Raw genomic sequence first — 18,272 nt, forward strand, 5'->3', positions numbered from 1 at the left:
TGAGCTTGTGGGAGAGATTATTTGGGTAGCAGGGGAGCTTTAGTCCCCCCTGCTCCTGTTGATCCCTGGGAGGATCGCAAATTCACGAGGGAAAGGGGTTATTTTTGGTCACGGTCCCTGAGTGGACCCCGGTTGTCTCATCTCGATGGCCCTTGGGTGGGCTAGACTGTTCCGACACCAGGACTCTGGCTTCTCTACCAACGGTTGCGGTAGGTTCCTTACTATGACCTGTTTCCGATTCTTGTCTCAGACTCCCAGCAGCAAGAAGCAGCTCTCATGTCAGAGGATTTTTTTTTGGAGGTTTCTGGATCGTTTTTTCCCCCCAGAGTTTTCAGTAAAATAGTTCTATTTATTTGACTTGGTAAGCCCAAATCCTCTTATCCTGATCCTCTACCTAGGTTCAGGTCAGGATCCTGGTTCTTCGGGCTGAGAGAAGGACTGGCACCTAGAGGAACCTGCCACTCCTGAAGAGGAGGAACTGGTTACTTTCAAAGAGGAACACCTTAGACACAAAACAGACCAGTTTTTTCAAGGTTCTTTCCAGTTCATGAAGCCTTAAAATCTATGTCACTGAACAGTGGAAGACTACAGAGACAAACTGTCCAAAAGAGTTTCCAGTTTGTTTCCTTTCCCGGATGATTTCTCTGAGCTCTGTTTAGCTCCCAAAATAGATGCTCCAGGGGCCAGGGCCACCAAAAGGCCTGCTATCCCCTTGGAAGGTCTCCTTTTCCAGATACTATGGCCCGGAAAGCAGAAGTGGGAACCAAGAGATCATTTGACGTCTCGGCAGCTATTTTCAAGCCAGGCATTGCGGTTTATGGCTCCAACAAATTAAGGATATCTTGGGTAGTGCAGGAGAAGAGAATATTCTCCGTAGCATTTCTGATGCTATTGTTTTGTACGATTCGGCTAAGGAATCCATCCGTATGGCTGCTAGGGCATCCGCCCTATCGGTAATCTCAAAAAAGGGTCTGCAGACTCAGCCTTCAAACATAATTTGTGTGGTATCCCCTTCTCTGGGAAAGATCTGCTGGGGAAGGTACTTGAAGTCCTGCTGGAAAAGGCTACTGGCGACAAGTAATTTTTGCTGAAACGCCATCCCTTCTTTGAGAGATTCTTCACTTCCAGCTCCAGGCCATTCCCTTTGCAGTAAGCTCTCCAGGTCTTTTAACCCAGCAGATTCACAGGACAATATGCCTACTTCAGGATTTGGGGTGAATCAACCTGCGGATCTCCCGTCTGCTTCCCACCAGAACAATTTCCTTTCTAGGATTGGTCCTAGAGACCTTCTTTCTGCTGGGAGACAAGGTTCAAAATATCACCAGTCTTACTTGTCTGATTCTATTCAGCCTGAAGCTCCTCGTGCATCTTCTTGGGATGGTGGTGTCTACAAGACCAGCTCTGGCATGTGCTCTTCTTCATATTCGTCCTTTACAGAGTTTCATCCTGGGGGCATGGGATTGATACATTCTGGCTCTCTCAAGAAAATATGCTATCCCAGCCAGTGTTCGCTTTTCCCTCAGGCAGTGGCTTCGGGGGCCACGCTGAAAGAAGAATACAGACAAGGCCTTCGGTCAACCCAGGAATTACTCCTTTCTTGGCAGTACAGGTTACGAGGGAAAGCAGTGAGGATCTTATCAGAAAATTGCACTGTGGCGGCTTTCCTGAACAGGGAGGCACAAGGAGCCTCCAATTGAGGAGTCTTCTTCCGGTATGATAAAATCTGGAGGACCTTCTGGTCCTGGTGTTCTAGCAGGCAGCTTCAGTTGGATGGTGTTGCTATTAGCAATCTTAGACTTCCTGCAGTCAGGTTTTTGTAAGGGTCTATCTCCAGCCACCCTGAAAGTTCATGTGGCAGCTCTTAGCTCTCTATTGAACGAGCAGCTAGCTGAGCATCCTTGGGTCTCGTTTTATGAAAGCTATCTCTAGACTTTGTCCCTTCAAGAGACCTCTAGTACCCTCCTGGGACCTTAATTTAGTCCTAGCTAGTCTGGCTTCACCTACTTCTGAGCCCCTCCAAGGCATTCCGGTCAAATTTCTCACCTGGAAAACTTTCCTATTGGTGTCTTTAACATCTGCTAGAAGAACAGCTGAGATCCAGTCTCTCTATTTTGAGTCCTTACCTTCAGTTAGGTAGTTTCCCCTCCTGAGTTTCTTCCTAAAGTTGTCTCACCATTTCATTTACAGAAAGATATTATTCTGCCAGGTTGTTTTTTTTACCCTAAACCTAGTAATGACAGAGAGCGCCTGCTCTGTTTGGATGTACACAGATGCTTGGATGCCCAATGTAACACTTGCCAGGAGATGCATCACTTAAAAGGTGCTGCCAGAAAAAAAATGTAATCCTCACAATAACAATTCTTGGTACAATATACATAAACTCATATGTGCAAATGTTAATTAAGAGTTACTAAAACCATTTAGCACATTTTTAGTATAGATTATTTATGCAAAATGTTTTAAACATCACACAAATGTATTCTACTGGAGAAGAGAGGTCTGCATCCATCTCACACAGGCCATAAACTCCTAGAAGAGTTAATATGTTAATTTATTTGCACTATCCCACTGCATACAACATTTATTCATAGATTGTTATTGACTAAGCTATTTCCGAAACAGAATAGACAAATGATACATGTTAATGTTTTGCTGACACTGGCAGCTTTGTTTTTCATCCAGCTGTGTTGAAGGAAACCATAAGGAGGAAAAAACAAAATACAAATTGTGTTGTTGTTTGAATAATTTGCTTATTAACTCACTCATTCAATCACTAATTCTATCAGTTACTCTGTAATTTGCTCATCTAATTCACACATTTACTCACTAAATCATTCACTAATTCTTCACCACTTCACTCAATTACTCACAAATTTACTTGGTCACTGATTTAGTCTCATTCTCTCACATACTAATTCACTCACTAATTCACTAATGCATTCATTTATCCAGTCAATCATTCTTTGTTGTGCATTACGACTCCTGAATAAATGTTAGATTTTCTGTTAATTCACACTTCTATACTCTACTAATACTGTACAGTTAATATTTTCACATGGAAACAATTATAATATAATAATCTTTCCAGCACAGTTGTATCACATAATTAGCTTATATCAAAAATTCCACAAGTGCAGAATAAATTGTGTTATTCAATAATTGTGTTGCTGGATAAATGATAAGAGATCCTTTGTATTGTAGTTGAAGGACATGCACAGTGTTTGCCCCAAACACATGATTTCTCTGCTTGAACTCTGAATGACTAGACTAGAAATGATTATGTCTGTGGACAGATCTTTGTGTATTTTAATTCTTTATTGGCCATTATTTCAAAGGGCTCTTGACAGAAGTTCCCTAAATTGGGAACTGATATGAGAGGACTAAACGTAACTACCTTTTGGTTCGGCGTCAGTTCTACGAATTCGGGGACAAACCTGGCAGGCTCCTGGCACGGGCGTTGAGGGCGAAGAGGGCGCAAACGTATATCCCTCGTATTCGGGACCAGGCGGGTCGGCTTTGCTTTCGTTCGGAGGAGGTTGCCGAATGTTTCCGAAAGTATTATACTTCCTTGTACAATTTGCCGCGCCCGGGTACTCTCCCCTCTGAGTCAGATGAGGCTCTTTCGGCTTATCTCTCGGAATTTCTCACTAAAACCTTGCCTCCCGACGCCGGGGCTCTCCTCGACAAGCCGATCTCCTTAGCTGAGGTGGCTGAGGCCGTGAAATCCTCTCCGGCCGGCAAGAGTCCCGGCCCGGATGGCTTCACCATCGCCTATTATAAGAAATTCCTCTCCGTCCTTGGCCCTCACATGGTCACGTTTTTTAATGCCATCGCCCAAGGTGCCCCCTTTTCCCCGCAGGCCCTGTCTGCGCACATTGCAGTCATCCCTAAACCAGATAAAAACTTGGATTTATGTAGTAGTTTTCGTCCGATCTCTCTGATCAATGTCGATTTGAAGCTTTTCTCAAAAATTTTAGCGAATCGTTTGTTGCCCTTTCTGCCCCATCTCATACATTCGGATCAGGTGGGGTTCGTCACCGGGCGCGAGGCTAGGGACAACACTATCAAGGTAGTCAACATAATCGCACATGCCCAGTCTTGTCACCTTCCGTTGATCGTGGCCTCAATGGACGCCGAGAAGGCGTTTGACCGCGTGTCCTGGTCTTTCCTATTTGGGGTGCTCTCGAGAATTGGTGTTGGCCTTCGCTTCATGTCCTGTGTCAGGGCTTTGTATGAATCTCCGACCGCGCGGGTGGCTGTTAATGGTCTTTTGTCTGATCCTTTCACGCTGGCGAATGGTACGCGACAGGGCTGCCCCCTTTCCCCCCTTTTGTTTCTTTTGGTTCTCGAACCCTTTGCGAATGCGCTCCGGGCCCACCCGGATATCGCGGGGGTCCGGATTGGTCCCCGTTCTTACGCCCTCTCGTTGTTCGCGGACGACATTCTTTTGACTCTTACTGACCCTGTTCGGTCTCTCTCGACCGTCCTGTCGGAGCTAGCCAGGTTTCAGGTGTTGTCCAATTATAAAATTAACTTATCCAAATCGGAGATCCTGGGGTTTCACATCCCGGAGCACCTTCGTGAATACATTCGGTCTGGGTTTCCTTTCAAATGGAGGGATGACTATATCAAGTATTTGGGTTTACTTATCCCCATGGATTTCTCGATGTTGCGTTCTCTTAACTTTGAGCCCTTGTTAACTACTTTGGAATCAGACCTACGTAAATGGGCGTATCCTCATATTTCCTGGTTTGGGAGGGTGGGGGTCATAAAGATGAACCTTCTTCCCAGATTCCTCTACCTCTTCCAGACGCTGCCCATAGCTCTCCCGCGGTCTTTTTTCCAGAGGTGTCGGAGGGCCTTTTTGCGATATGTCTGGAGAGGCAGACCGTCGCGCTTAGCGTTCTCCTATCTGATTCGGCCGCGTTTGCAGGGGGGGGTTGGTCTCCCGAGTTTGGAGCTTTATTGGCAGGCGTCTCACTTACGTCGTGTTATCGAATGGTCCATAGACTCGACTAAGCAATGGGTGTCCGTGGAGGGGTCCTTCCTGACGTGCCCGGTTTCCTCGCTACCGTGGACTCGTGACCCCGTGAGTTGTGTCACTCTCTCTGCCCACCCTTTCCTTATCCCTACCTTGCGGGTCTTTCGTAGATTGTTGCGCGAAGGTTCGGTTGCAAGGATCCCCGGCCCACTGACTCCCTTGGTGGGGAACCCGGACTTCCCTCCGGGTCGCTCAGGTAGTGGCTTGCAGGCTTTCCTCCCGCCGGGAGTACGCACCTTACGCCTATGCCATGTGGTTTCTGGGACAGCTCTGAAGCCCTTGGAGGCCTTGTTTGGCCCGGGAGCCTGCCCCTTTTCCCTCCAGTTCCTCTACCATCAACTTCGGCATTTTGCGTCTTCTTTAGCGGTCTTGCCGCATATGGAACGACCGCTTTCACAATTGGAGAGGTTATGCCTTGAACTGCAGGAGCCGCCCCATCTCTTGTCTAAATTATATGCGCTGTTGCTTTCCCCTGAGCCGGTCGCCAAGCCATATTATTTTAGCCTCTGGGAGAGGGACCTGGCGTGCTTGTTTGAACCGGAGGATTGGTCTAAGATCCTCTCTATCGTCCACAAGGGGTCGGTGTCTAGTCGAGTGCAGGAGACGTCTTTCAAGATTCTAACCAGATGGTACAGGGTTCCCCTGGACATTCATAGGTTCGCCCCTCAGGTACTTCCGACCTGCTGGAGGTGTGGTACCCACCCTGGTTCCCTGTTGCATATTTGGTGGTCCTGTCCTGATATTAGGCCCTTTTGGGATTCCGTCGCGACAGTGATCCGTGATGTTGCTGACCCTGATTTCCAGGCTTCTCCTGAAGCCATTCTGCTACATCATACGCAGTCTTCTTTCTCTGGCTATAAGCGGTCCTTAAGGTTCCACTTGATTAACGCGGCCAATGCAGTCCTCCCCCGCCACTGGAAATCAGCCACTCCTCCCTCCTTCATGGCTTGGGTTAACCAGGTCAAATTCATTTATCAGATGGAAGTTCTGGTGTGGTCGGCTAGGGGTGCGGGTCATAAAGTTGAACTTAAATGGTTTCATTGGAGGTCGTTTATTACGTCTCTGGAACATCGCCCCTTACCTGGCTCCCTCTAGGGGACCGCTGCTGTTCTTTTGGGTGTACGCCCTCTTTTCGCGCCTCTTCTTGTTTGTTTTTACTTTGTATGTACTGTAGGTTGTAATGGCTCTGTGTCGGAGCTACCCATTGGACCCTGGGACAGATATGTTATACATTGTTTTCTGTTTCTTTTTGTTTTATTTCTTGTTTACCAGCACTGTACTATTGGGTACCCCACTGCTTGCCAGCCTGGTGTTGGCCCCCTTTATAGGGGTAGCTTTACTATTTTTTGTACCCGATTTGCTCCAGTATATGCTCTCGATGTCTCATGTTTTCTCGACCACTCCGGTACGTGTGCTGTCTCCTCTTATGCTGTGTGTGTATATGCTCTGCTGTTTACTTACGTACCCGGTATTATGTACCATGTATTTGTTACCATACGTGCAATAAACTGAGAATTGAGAAAAAAATAAATTGTGAACTGATCAATCCTAATCATCACTATGTATTTCCAATTTGCCTGAAGGTTTGTACCTTCAAAGAAAGCATTGTGATTATCTGTCACTTTGGAATCAACCATCCTGTCTTCTTAATTTAAATAGCATGTTGTCTATTCTACAGAATCTCCAAAATGTGGCAAGCACGTGTTGGCATTGGATGGAACCCGGGCATAGATCCCCACAACAATGTTCTACACTGAGTAACAGGAAACCTTCCAGGGAGCATATCATAACACATTGATGACCTGAATGTGTCAATTTATATGACAGACCTGCATTCATTCTTAACAATGAAGAACAGAAAGTTGGCACAAAGCCACATAACTCTTTGGATACACTGTGCCCATATCTCTTCACTTGAACCAGATTGTGTGGTTTACATTACTCGTCTTCTCTGGCATACTCATGTGCGTCCTGTGAAACTCCAATTTGTGTTTCCTGGTCTTTAACAATGATTGAAAGAAAAATGTCTATGAAGTTAGAGAAATGAGCATCTGTTGCATTTTTGTCTGAGGGAAACAAAGTGTTTCCTTTTTCAACAAATGTAGGGGATGTAAGGCCAAATCTTCCAAGCATGACTAAGACTGAAGCATTTGCATCAATGAGTGGCAAGCTATAAAATGTGTAAATGATGTGTATGTTTGTAAAAAAAAAAAAAAAAAGTAAATGAGTTACCTTGACTGACTGAGGTATTTACATTTAGTCAATTTCTATTAACATTATTGTACTTATGACAGAATAGGTTATAAACCTATTCTATTTATTTTATAAGCTCACTTAGTTACATTCATCCAATTATAATATGGCTGTGGCTCATTGCATTGTGGGTCAAATTTGCAAACCACTCAGTTGTGGGATGAATATTTTCAGTAAAGGATGACAGTATTGTGGCCATGTTACAGATGGACCCAGAAATATAGAGGTCACACATTTTGGAATGGAATTCATGCCAGGAAGTAATAGGTTCAATATGTAGAGAACAGCGACAGAAGAAAGCCAGTAGCCATACTAACATCAAGAAAAGGGAAACACAGAGAAAAAAGTGTCACATACTGAAGCTGGCTAGTTTCTGTAAATAAGATACAATTTAGAAAATGAGCCAATATGATTAATTCTGGTTTACAAATAGTCCCATTTTACAGTCTACCCTAGTCATTTTTTAAATGCTATGGTTTCTTGGAGTTTAAATCTTTCCAGGTAGAGCTAATCTAGTGATAGCCTATGATTAACTGCCATCTGCCATTGTCAATAAATTACTATGGAATAAAGCTCATTTTAGCTGAACAAACAGTCTTATGCTATTTTGGATTAGGTATGAGGATGGCGTTACTTTTTTTTTGGATTTTCTCGTTGCCTTTTAACCCTCTAAATGGCACTGTGCCCCCTGATATGCCTTTTGACCCCCTAAATGCCACTGTGCCCCCTGATATGCCACTCTGGTATTTAGGGGGTTTAAAGGCATATTATGGGGCAGAGTGGCATATAGGGAGGTATAAGGCATTTCAGGAGGCAGAGTGGCGTATAGATGGTTAAAAGGCATTTCTGGAGGCAGAGTGGCATTAAGGGGGTTAAAAGGCATTTCATAGAGCACTCTGCCTACAGAAATTTAACACTCCCTCCCTCCTCCAAACTTACCGGAGCTTCTGAGTCCCCGGTGCGTAGTCTGGGCAGTGTGTAGAGCTTTACGCGATTCGCGTTGACAACTTCCGCTGCAGCCGGGAGGAGGTGCGGTTAGCGGCGGGGTTGTCTGCGTCCATCGCGCAGACCTTCCCCGGCTGTCAGAGATCACGGGGAACTCTGATCTCTGACAGCCGGCGAAGTTTTTTTATTCTGCTGTTTGTTTTTAACCTCATTTGCTTATTAAATTATTTTAAATAAATGAAAAATTTACATTCATTTTTTTAATCCGATTAATCGAAAAAATAATCGGCCAACTAATCGATTATTATCGAAAATAATCATTAGTTGCAGCCCTAATCCCCTGCACAGGACACATGGAGCATTCTTGTAGTGATCTACACAGTTTTCTGGCACATATTTTTATGGCGGCATGAAGGTTCCAAGGGTTTAAAAACCATCATAAATTCATAAAGCACCTACTAAATGCAAAATGCTTCTAGATGCAAAATTGATAAGAGTACAGTGTAAGCATAAAGCCTTACTATCCAATACTCCTCATTGAACCGGTTCATTCATAACTACAGTAAGGGATCTAGTAACTGAAAAGCTGCTTGGTTCTCACTCGTGCATGGACAACAAACTACATTTAATTGGCTTTCCTGAAAAAATGGCCATGACTTCCTCTAAAAGTTTTAGTTCAATCATCATTTAACTTCAAATGAAAAATGTCAACCCATCATGAGGTAAAAATGAATACATACATACAGTTTTCACCAACAGCTCGGTGCCCTTCTGTTTCCTCCGCTCCCTGCCACCACCTGCCTCGGTGCTGCCCTGACTGCAAGACTTCAGAGTAAGTGAACGCCAAATGAAGGGGTAGATAGTGAGATGGGGATAGTAAAAATATTGAAATAAATGAGTGAGAATGAATAATTAATGTGTGGATAATTTGTGTGAACGAGTGACTATGAATTCATGTGTATATGATTTGTGTGAATGACGGAGAATTAATGATTGTGTGAATGAATGAGTGAGTTGATGAGTTCATTGTACCGAAAAAAACTCCTCTCCATGTTTAATATGCAGTGTTGGCACATTGAGGTCTGCAACTTGGTTTGATGCAGAAAACTGAGCTCCTGTCTCCCATAACTGAGGAACATTTTTGTGACTACTCTTGCTATTTGAGAAAGCACACAACGATTTGCTCCTTTCCACTTAAAAGAGAACTAGGATATGGTGGTGAGCTGCACTGTAGTGCCACTAGAGGGTGCAGAGAGTCGAACAGACAAAAGGGGGACCTTGTTAGAAAAACACAGATTCTGTAACATCCTAGATTGAAATCTGGTTTAGGGTGATCCAGAAATACATAAGATCTGCAGTGCTTAAAGCACTGTATAGGAAATAAGTCTTTGTACAAGACTACATCTAGACAGTCTATACTAGCATAGAGTTGGACTGTAAAGTGAATTAGTTCCCATTGGCAAGATTGTAAACTTGAGAGCAGGGCCCTCTTCTCCTTTTGTACCAGTTTGTGATTTTAAATTTATCCTACTGACATTGTAAAGCGCAATCTGCTGGACCTATATAAATAAATGTATGTAACCTTATAATTTGTACTGCTGCCAAAGATCTATGTACTCCCACAAAGGCCAATAGGTGGTTGCACACCTAACAATTCCTAGTAGTGGGAAGTAGGGGCATTTGGTCAATTACAACTACTAGGCTGCAGATCACTCAAGCAACCATAATAAAAATATTATGAATTAAGGTGACAGTCAACTGCCTCAGACAACCTCACTAATAATGAATGCCTTTAAAAGTACTTTGGTTTTTTTTTCAGTTTTGATTGCTAGAGAGAAGCTTTTTTTTTTTCATATGTGCAGAGATTCTCAAACAACCCAGTGAGAACAGGCAGTGAGTTCAATGGAACATATCCAAGACATGCATACATTTTAATAAAATATGTAACGTTTTGATTCCTTCAAATTGTTACTTGGGCTTCCTTATGCACAGAACGGGATTGACAATTTATGGGCCTGAGGTGCACTAGAGGAGAGATTTATCATTCTTTTTGATTGTTTTATATAGCGCCATCAAATTCCATAACGCTGTGCTATGGGCAAATGGGACACAACAAGTTGTATATAGCATAACAGAAACAGGTTTATGTCCTCTTGGCACATGAGAAGAGTATATTTCCGTCTTGTGCCAAACAAAAGAATCTTACAGTTAACTTTTTGCAATCCGCACCTCTAAACTGTCGAAGTTACCTTTGATGACTTTGGGAACCGTCAAATTCTTCCGCTTATTCAGACCCCTTGATTTATTGTGTGATAAAATTCGGTCCCCGTGTAAAGCACGGTTTTCGTCCGCAGTCTCGGGACAGCACCCCTTTCAAAAACTACTTTACAGAGAACATGTAAGCCGCGATGAGTTCGCATATTAAGAAATAACTAAACGCCCTGTTCTGGTGTATATTCTTCATACTCAAACACACGACCAGAAAGGGTTAAAGCTAAAGGCTGCATCTACTTTGAACCCGCAAGTGTTGCATACCGACGACCCTGCGATCCAGCTATAAGCATCCTCATGGCATTCTCACAGTACTTCCGGGTTCGAGTACGCACGGTCTGCGTCCCTAGCCTTTGGAATGCAGTGACGTCTTCCCGCTTTGCGAACCAATCACAGCCCAGGACTCGTGTGATCTGGCTGGCGGCGGGCTGGGTTTGATAGTGTCTGCTGCACGGTTCCTCCTCTTGTCCTTCAAGCGCTGAGGAGGCGCTGTAACAGTCCTGTAATCTATTAGAACGTGCTCCGGTGGACACGGCTGGCGTGGTTGGGGGGGGCTCGAAAGGCGGGGACCAAAGCAAATATGAACGCCTCATACAGCATGAATCGATCAAACGGAAACCTTCAGGTAACTCCACAGACCACCCATCCCTTGCCGGTACCGAGGTCACCTTCACCACCAATGAGAATAGAGCTGGTACTATTGTTTAAATACAAAACGAACATTATGTAGTTTACAGCATGATTTCATAAATACATTCTTTTTATTAATGTTTATTATTGCGCAATATGCTTTTATATTCTGTGCTGTGATTAAGGTGCTGGTCTAACATGCATAAGGGTGTAGTTTTTGCCTGGGGCGCTCATTGTACCCAAACGAGCCTTTTTTAACTTGATCCTTTACCAGCATGTATTGGGTGACTTGTAAGTGAAGGTCACGTTTGTCCTCACAGGTAGCATTCTTTTAAGGCTTGTTGGGTATAAATGTAGGACGCCCCAAGATCTTATAAGACTCTCCTCTCGTAATGATGCAAATGTTAATAGGGCTGCTGCTTTAAGCTCGCTCCTCGTTCATTATATTTCCTTCACCCGTTTTATTGGGCCGTTTTGTGGTTGGAAAAGTATCTGTTGTCAATCTTGGGATGGACAAGGATGGCTTCTGGTGGGATTGTCTACGATCTAAATGTTTCACGAATGCTTGTGTGGAATTGGTTTCCTATGATTTCCTTTTCAGTTTTTCCTGGAAGAAAGGTAATGTGTAAACTTTTCCAGACTCTGAGGATGACGCATTGGCACATTTCTCATTCTTACTTTAGCAAAGACTTGGATATGTTTACATGGCAAGACATAGACCCCCCCCCCCCCCCGATTCAAAGATCATTAAATAAAAGACACCTGCTTACGAGGGACAAAGGAAGGTGTAGAAAATGTGCCACATGCAGTAAATAACGATTTTTTTGGGGGGGGGGACCTCCTGACCCTGCAATGTTCCCTCCTTTGCGAGGAAGAGCTGTTTGGGGCAATTTCCCCCAGATGACATGTAAAGTTTTACATGGCTTTACAAACCCTTGGAGCCGTGACTTCTGTAATGTTTGTGCTGCTATCTCTGGAGTCCTGGACAGGGGAGGGCCAGCATGTTTTGGCCCAGGAGGAAAGTACAGTCCTACCCTCATGCGTTCTATTTTACATATGCACATACACTTTTACCTGGCTTCTCTTCTGTTGGCACAGAATAAGGGCTTCCTTGATACCATGCCATCACGATAGTCATGTGTAATGTCATGGTACATGATCCCTTCTAGAGCTGGTCAGAATTTGGACTAGCCAGTTACCCACTTCTGCCTTTCTGCTTAAAAAAAAAATCACCTTGGAAAATAGATCTTGAAGTGGTGTGTGTGTGTATGTTGGAGTGGTGAAACACTGGGACAGTCCAGCTGTCATCCCCCTTGACACTGGCAGGCTTGCATACAATTTAGAAACCAGATAACTGTAGCAAATATGTGTGATTATCTACAGGGGAATCATCTGAGAAGCAGTAGGGTATCACAGGAAGACTGGACCATTTCAATGTAGTGGTGCTCAGTTAAAGAGAACTATTACACTAACTCTCCAGCCTATTCTAGGTGATGGAACAAAGACCAGGCTTGATTAAAGTTACTCGAGGACAGAACATACATACATCAAAGGCATGACGTGACACGTTCCAGAATACAAAAAATAACCGCTTCACCACATATATATAGGCAAAACCAATGCAAGTCAACAATGAAACAACCAATACTATTAGCAAGTAAAGCTGAAAGTCTGCATTTATTGGCAGGGTAGATGTGCAAGCTTTCAAAACCACTGAAGTGTGTAAAAGTGATACAGGTATCACACAACTCTACCTGTTTCCCATATTTCCATGGCTAAAGTGGTACCATTTTGCTCCTGTATTGGAAGGGAGATCTGCCCGCAGATATAAAATAGCTCCAAAATAGTGAAATTATGTTAACTAAGTGATGGCAGGTTTTAATTGTGGATATTCAGTCATCAAGAAGTCAACAACCCACCTTTATACAGGACAGTACAAAAGTTTGGTGTCACTTAACGTCCTTGTGTTTTGGCAATTTGAATAACATCAAATAGATCAGAAATACACTGTAGACATTGTTAATGGTGTAAATGACTATTGCAGCTCTAAACAATTTTTTACAGAGGTCCTATATCAGTAACCATCACTCCTGTTGTGTTGGCTAATTCAAGTTTAAGTCCAAAAAGTGACCTTTTTCTCGGGATCTGCATAATAAATCCTCCTTAATAACTTAATGTCAAATGCTGGAAAATAACTAGTCCCATACAGTCCAAAAAGAGCTTGTTGGAGTTTGCCTGTTCTTCCTCAGTAACTCTTACAATCACAGCATAGTTAAAGTCGTATATTAAAACGTCTTTTAGTGCTTAAAATTGGTTTAAACTTTAAGCAGTTTTTGTTTATTTTAATTAATGTAAAATCCCATCCCATCCAAGCCACCCTTTGGGCATAACTTCTAATTGCCCGTGATTTCCATCATGTGGTCTCCTTTCTTATCCGCTTCTGCACATCCTGTTGAGGAAATTCACACTTCCAGTGGCTGCACAAACTATATGTTTCATACCAAACGATCATCGAGTGCAACAAACCACTTAGTATGTGGGACTTCGAGATGAGGTACAAAGGCACCCAGGACCACCACTGTCATGCTGCCATCTTCCCCGTTCCTCTTGTTCTGACACCCAATGAATTGGAAGAAAATAAAGTCTTTAAGATTTCAAATTCCAGGTACGCAAAATTTCTGTCTGCACTTAATGTAATCATTTTCTTAACTCATTAAATACATTTTTAGTTCGTTTTTTTTTTTTTTTTATTTCATTTTTTTACTGTTTCTTTGTATGCACATTTATCTAAACAAAGGTACTTAACTATATGTATCATCTTTAGAAAAGTTGGTTGTTTTGGTAGTCGCATTGTAAATACCTGTGTGCTTAACCACGCCTCGAACAAAAATGTTGTGACATTTCTGCTTTTTGTTGTAATGATTTACAGTGTGCTATACTGAAAAAGGAAAATAGCTGTGACTTGCTGGTGCATGTTTTTTTTTCATTCTCGTTAAAACTAGTTTTATATCCTATGCATCTATCTCCAACACTGGAAAAGCTAGCAAAAAATAAATAAATAAATAAAATTTTAAAAAAATAATAATAATAATAAAAAAATATATATATATTTGTGACGGAACCCTCCGTCACTGGGACCACTGAAGAGGCCCGACTGCCAGCCTCCTCCCTATTGACTATGGGCCCTGGGTTTGTAAAGACTTCTGTGGCTACCCCCAGCAGTATCGAGATGATACTGGCTGAGGGGATTATCTCCAGCAGACAGCCAGGATCTGCCACCAGGGAGTGACCACCATTCTTTCAGTTTAATGTTGTATAAATCAGTCTCCCCCCCACCACCTATTGTATTGTTAATCCCGTTACTGCCCCTGTTGTCTCTGGAAGGCAGATTAAGGGGGCGGTTTGTGTCCCAATATCTTGTTTTTATGTTAATGTGTGGTTTGCTGGATATATCCAGCCCTGTGTGTGAGAAATAAATCAGTCTTCGTTTGGTTTTACCCTACACTGAGTCTCGGCTAGTGACTGGGGAACCGGGGAAAGTGTGTTGTCCCAGGCTAAGGGAGCACAAGACAGCAGAGGTAGTCGGTCGGACTAGCCAGCTCCATGACTATATATATATAATATGTCACGGAGCTGGCTAGTCCGACCGACTACCTCTGCTGTCTTGTGCTCCCTTAGCCTGGGACAACACACTTTATATATATACCGTATTTGCTCGATTATAAGACAAGGTTTTTTCCAGAGAAAATGCTCTGAAAAATACCCCTCGTCTTATAATCGAGGTCGTCTTCTAATCAGACCTCATTCTGCTGGGGCCATGCTGCTTACCGGTGCTTTGGTCGCGAGCAGCGTCTCTGCTATTAGCGGCAGGAGAACAGGAAGCTAGCAGCGTCCTCGCATAACTGTACCTCCCCCCTCCTTCCTCTGGGGGCGGGGCCAGAGAAGTTGCTCGCACAGCCGGGCCCCTGCAGAAGTCTTCGAGTGAGAGATCTGCAGTTCAGGTAAGGGGGTGGGGGAGGGTTTTTGGGTAAGTATGTGTGATTAATGGAATGAATGAGTATTTAAATGTTTGTGAATGAGTGTGTGATAGCATGGATGTGTCTGCCCCATGTTATGCCTTTTAACCCCCTATATGCCACTCTGCCCCATGTTATGCCTTTTAACCCCCTATATGCCACTCTGACACACTTACATAACCCAGACACTTACCTACCCACTCTGACACTTAGATACCCAGACACTAACATACCCACTCAAGCACTTCACTCACCACGATGCCTCAGCAGGCGCTTGCTGCAGCTCCCACGGGATTACGGCATGATGCTGTGTGGCTCCCTAGATATGCCACCCCCCCCCCCCCGATTTACCAGTGCACCCCCAGACTCCCTGGTGCCTAGCGGGGCCGGCTGGTGAACATCTGTGCGATCCACGTAGACAACCTCTTCTGCCAGCACTTCCGTTGGGGCTTCTATGGTGCCCCATGTCCTGTTTGGGTTCTTTGAAGTCGGCCAATTGAATTGACCCCCATCAAACCATATATGTTTCAAAACTAGACACCCCAGGGTATTTCAAATGCTGGTATTTTAACACTTTCCATGCCAGGAATTTGGGGAAAATACAGTGCCAATTTTAGGACTTGCTCATAAAAATAACTTTTTGTATTTTTATTTTTTAGACATATTTTCTTTGAACTGGATGATTCCCCTTATGCTGCCATGGTAACATCACTGGGGTCTTTATTTTAAAATTCTATTACATTTTTATTTTATATTTTTTAATTTTATTTCACTGAATCCCATGGCGTGCCAGGCACGTCACTGGTTAAGAGGATGTTGTTATTGTGGAATGCTGTGTTAGCTTTACGCCAGATGTAACAGTACCCATGTCTTTCAAAAAGTTCCACATTCGACTTATCAGTCCACAGAATATTTATCCCAAAAGTCTTGGGAATCATTAAAATGTCTTTAAGAAATGTGAGGTTCATCAGTGGTTGCAACTCTCCAGTGGATGCCATTTTTACACAATATTTCTAATTGTGGAATCATGAATACCAAGCCTTAACTGAGGTAAGCGAGGCTTGCAGTTCTTTACATGTTAGCCTGGGTGCTTCTGTGACCCCATAGGTAAGTAGCCAGTGCGCTCTTGAAGGAAATTTGGTAGGCCGGCCAATTTTGGGAAGGTTCACCACTGTTACAAGTTTTCTCCATTTCTAGATATGGGCTCTCACATTGATTCCCTGGATTCATAGGACCTGATATATGATAATTACTTTGTTTCTCTTCTGTTCTTTTATGTATTTGGATCACAGCATCATGTGCTGCTTTTTGAGACCTTATTCACTGCATAAGTCAGATTTTATTTAAGTGATGTTTAGATTCAGCTAGAGCTAGAATCTCTTGTGGTTGTGGCAGCACCATGAGATGTCTGAGGGAAACTGAGGTGAGTGTTTAATAATGCTTCTACTACCCCCTTAATTTTAAGTGGAAGGGTTTTCCATCACCTTTACCCACCATAACTTATGTAATGGTATTTATTGACCCAATTATCAATTTAATGTAATAGGTCTGTATAGGCTCATTGAGGTTTATTCTTTAAAGGGAAAGTTGGCCAGGAGAGTTTGGTTTCAAATTCCCCCACTTCTCTATTCATTATAAAAGGCCAATATCGGCACGTTTCTCCAGTAAGAAGGGCTAGGGTAGTGTTCTATAATGCATAGTTCAATGAGTGAAGAGACTGAAGAGGTCTTAAAGATTTGGCACTGCATTATAAATAGCCAGTCAAGCTTTTCCTGCAGAAGAGGATCCCTGGAGTTGGCCTTTCATAATGTATAATGATGTCAAAGCTTTGACGCTAACTTGCATCTATTTTGCAACTATTGTATATGTTATTAGTTTGATTGTAAAATCATAAAACAATTTGAGCATGAAGGAAAACTACTTGCTATGGTACTCTGAGTTTGGTATGTATTTACCTGCTTACTTTCTGGCTTTTCTTACATTTGATAAGATTGCAAAAGCACAGTGGGTATTTACCTTTTGCTGATAAAGGGACACTGCAATGGGTTGACTCCTTTACAGATTTAGACTTTGTCAATGCTGACCTTCAGCAAGACAGATGGGAAGAGTTAGAACCAGGCAGTTCTGCATATCAAAACCTATTTTTTTTTTAAACCTGTTCATGTAAACTTAAAAGAAAAAGGTAAAGTTAATCTGAGATGTTGGTTACATACAGTATGTAAATATTCTGCATATAAGAGTATGTGGACATAATAGTGATGCTTATTTATATATGGGTTATCTTCAGACATTTTAGGTTAATACTAAATTATGGTCTTGGGCTTCATTTGCCTTTCCTTTACCCCCCCCCCTTATGTCTTTCATGACATCATTCCACTTGTGCTCATACTATTCTATTTTATGTGTTTCTTATTTTACCTCTGTGTCTGTCTGTTTCTGTCTCCCTTATGTTCTTCCCTTGTGGCCCAACCATCCATGACTCCATATCCTCAACTGGTCATCCACTGTCCATGGTATGAGTGCTGTGCCAAGGAACATTCATCTTGAATTATCATGTGCTACTAGAAAACATTTGCCTGAAGTGGTTGGGTCCCATACCTGATTGTGTTCCTGGTTGATAGATTGTATTTAAAATTGATTAGTTCCCTAACATTTGTGTTTACTTTTATTTAGCATATGAACGGAGTTTCGAAGAAAACATCCGCTCAAGTAACTCTTGATGAATCATTTGATGAGGAGGTGAACGCATTTTTAGTTGATGAAGGCCATCTTCACTTGTATGATGACCTAACTAAAGTAAACCCTGTAACCACTAAAACAGGTAATATTTTTCAAAGGTTTGCACTCTTAATATGGAACCTTTCAGACAATATAACTTTCTATGTCTGTCTGCTCACTGAGACAGGTTTTTCTGCATAAAATATTTTGGCTTTGCCTAAGCCAAACTGCACTACATTGACTGGCCTTCCTTCTTTTTTTGGCTGTGTTGCTATCTGTGTCGGAATGAATGACACAGGGAAAACATGTTTCAACCAATTTTTGCAGTATGTTAACAAACAGAAGCAGCAGAGGCTATCAAAGGAATACCAGAGTCTCTAATTAAAGATGATTGTCTG

At 42.8% G+C, this 18,272-nt stretch overlaps 1 protein-coding gene across 1 annotated transcript in view; it reads left to right on the plus strand.

Moving 5' to 3' along the window:
• The first annotated feature begins 738 nt into the window (after window positions 1-738).
• LOC149287895 (unconventional myosin-XIX-like) overlaps window positions 739-18,272 on the plus strand; it is a 53,106-nt gene continuing 35,572 nt past the window's right edge. Inside the window, exons 1-3 of the mRNA XM_089492264.1 lie at window positions 739-846; window positions 3,413-6,031; window positions 17,830-17,977. Of these exons, the coding sequence (XP_089348390.1) occupies window positions 739-846; window positions 3,413-6,031; window positions 17,830-17,977 (2,875 nt within the window). The remainder of the gene's footprint in view (window positions 847-3,412; window positions 6,032-17,829; window positions 17,978-18,272) is intronic.

Source organism: Sceloporus occidentalis, unplaced genomic scaffold (assembly GCF_023333645.1).
Source record: "Sceloporus occidentalis isolate IW3139 unplaced genomic scaffold, rSceOcc1.0.p SCAF_55, whole genome shotgun sequence".
Classification (NCBI taxonomy): domain Eukaryota; kingdom Metazoa; phylum Chordata; class Lepidosauria; order Squamata; family Phrynosomatidae; genus Sceloporus; species Sceloporus occidentalis.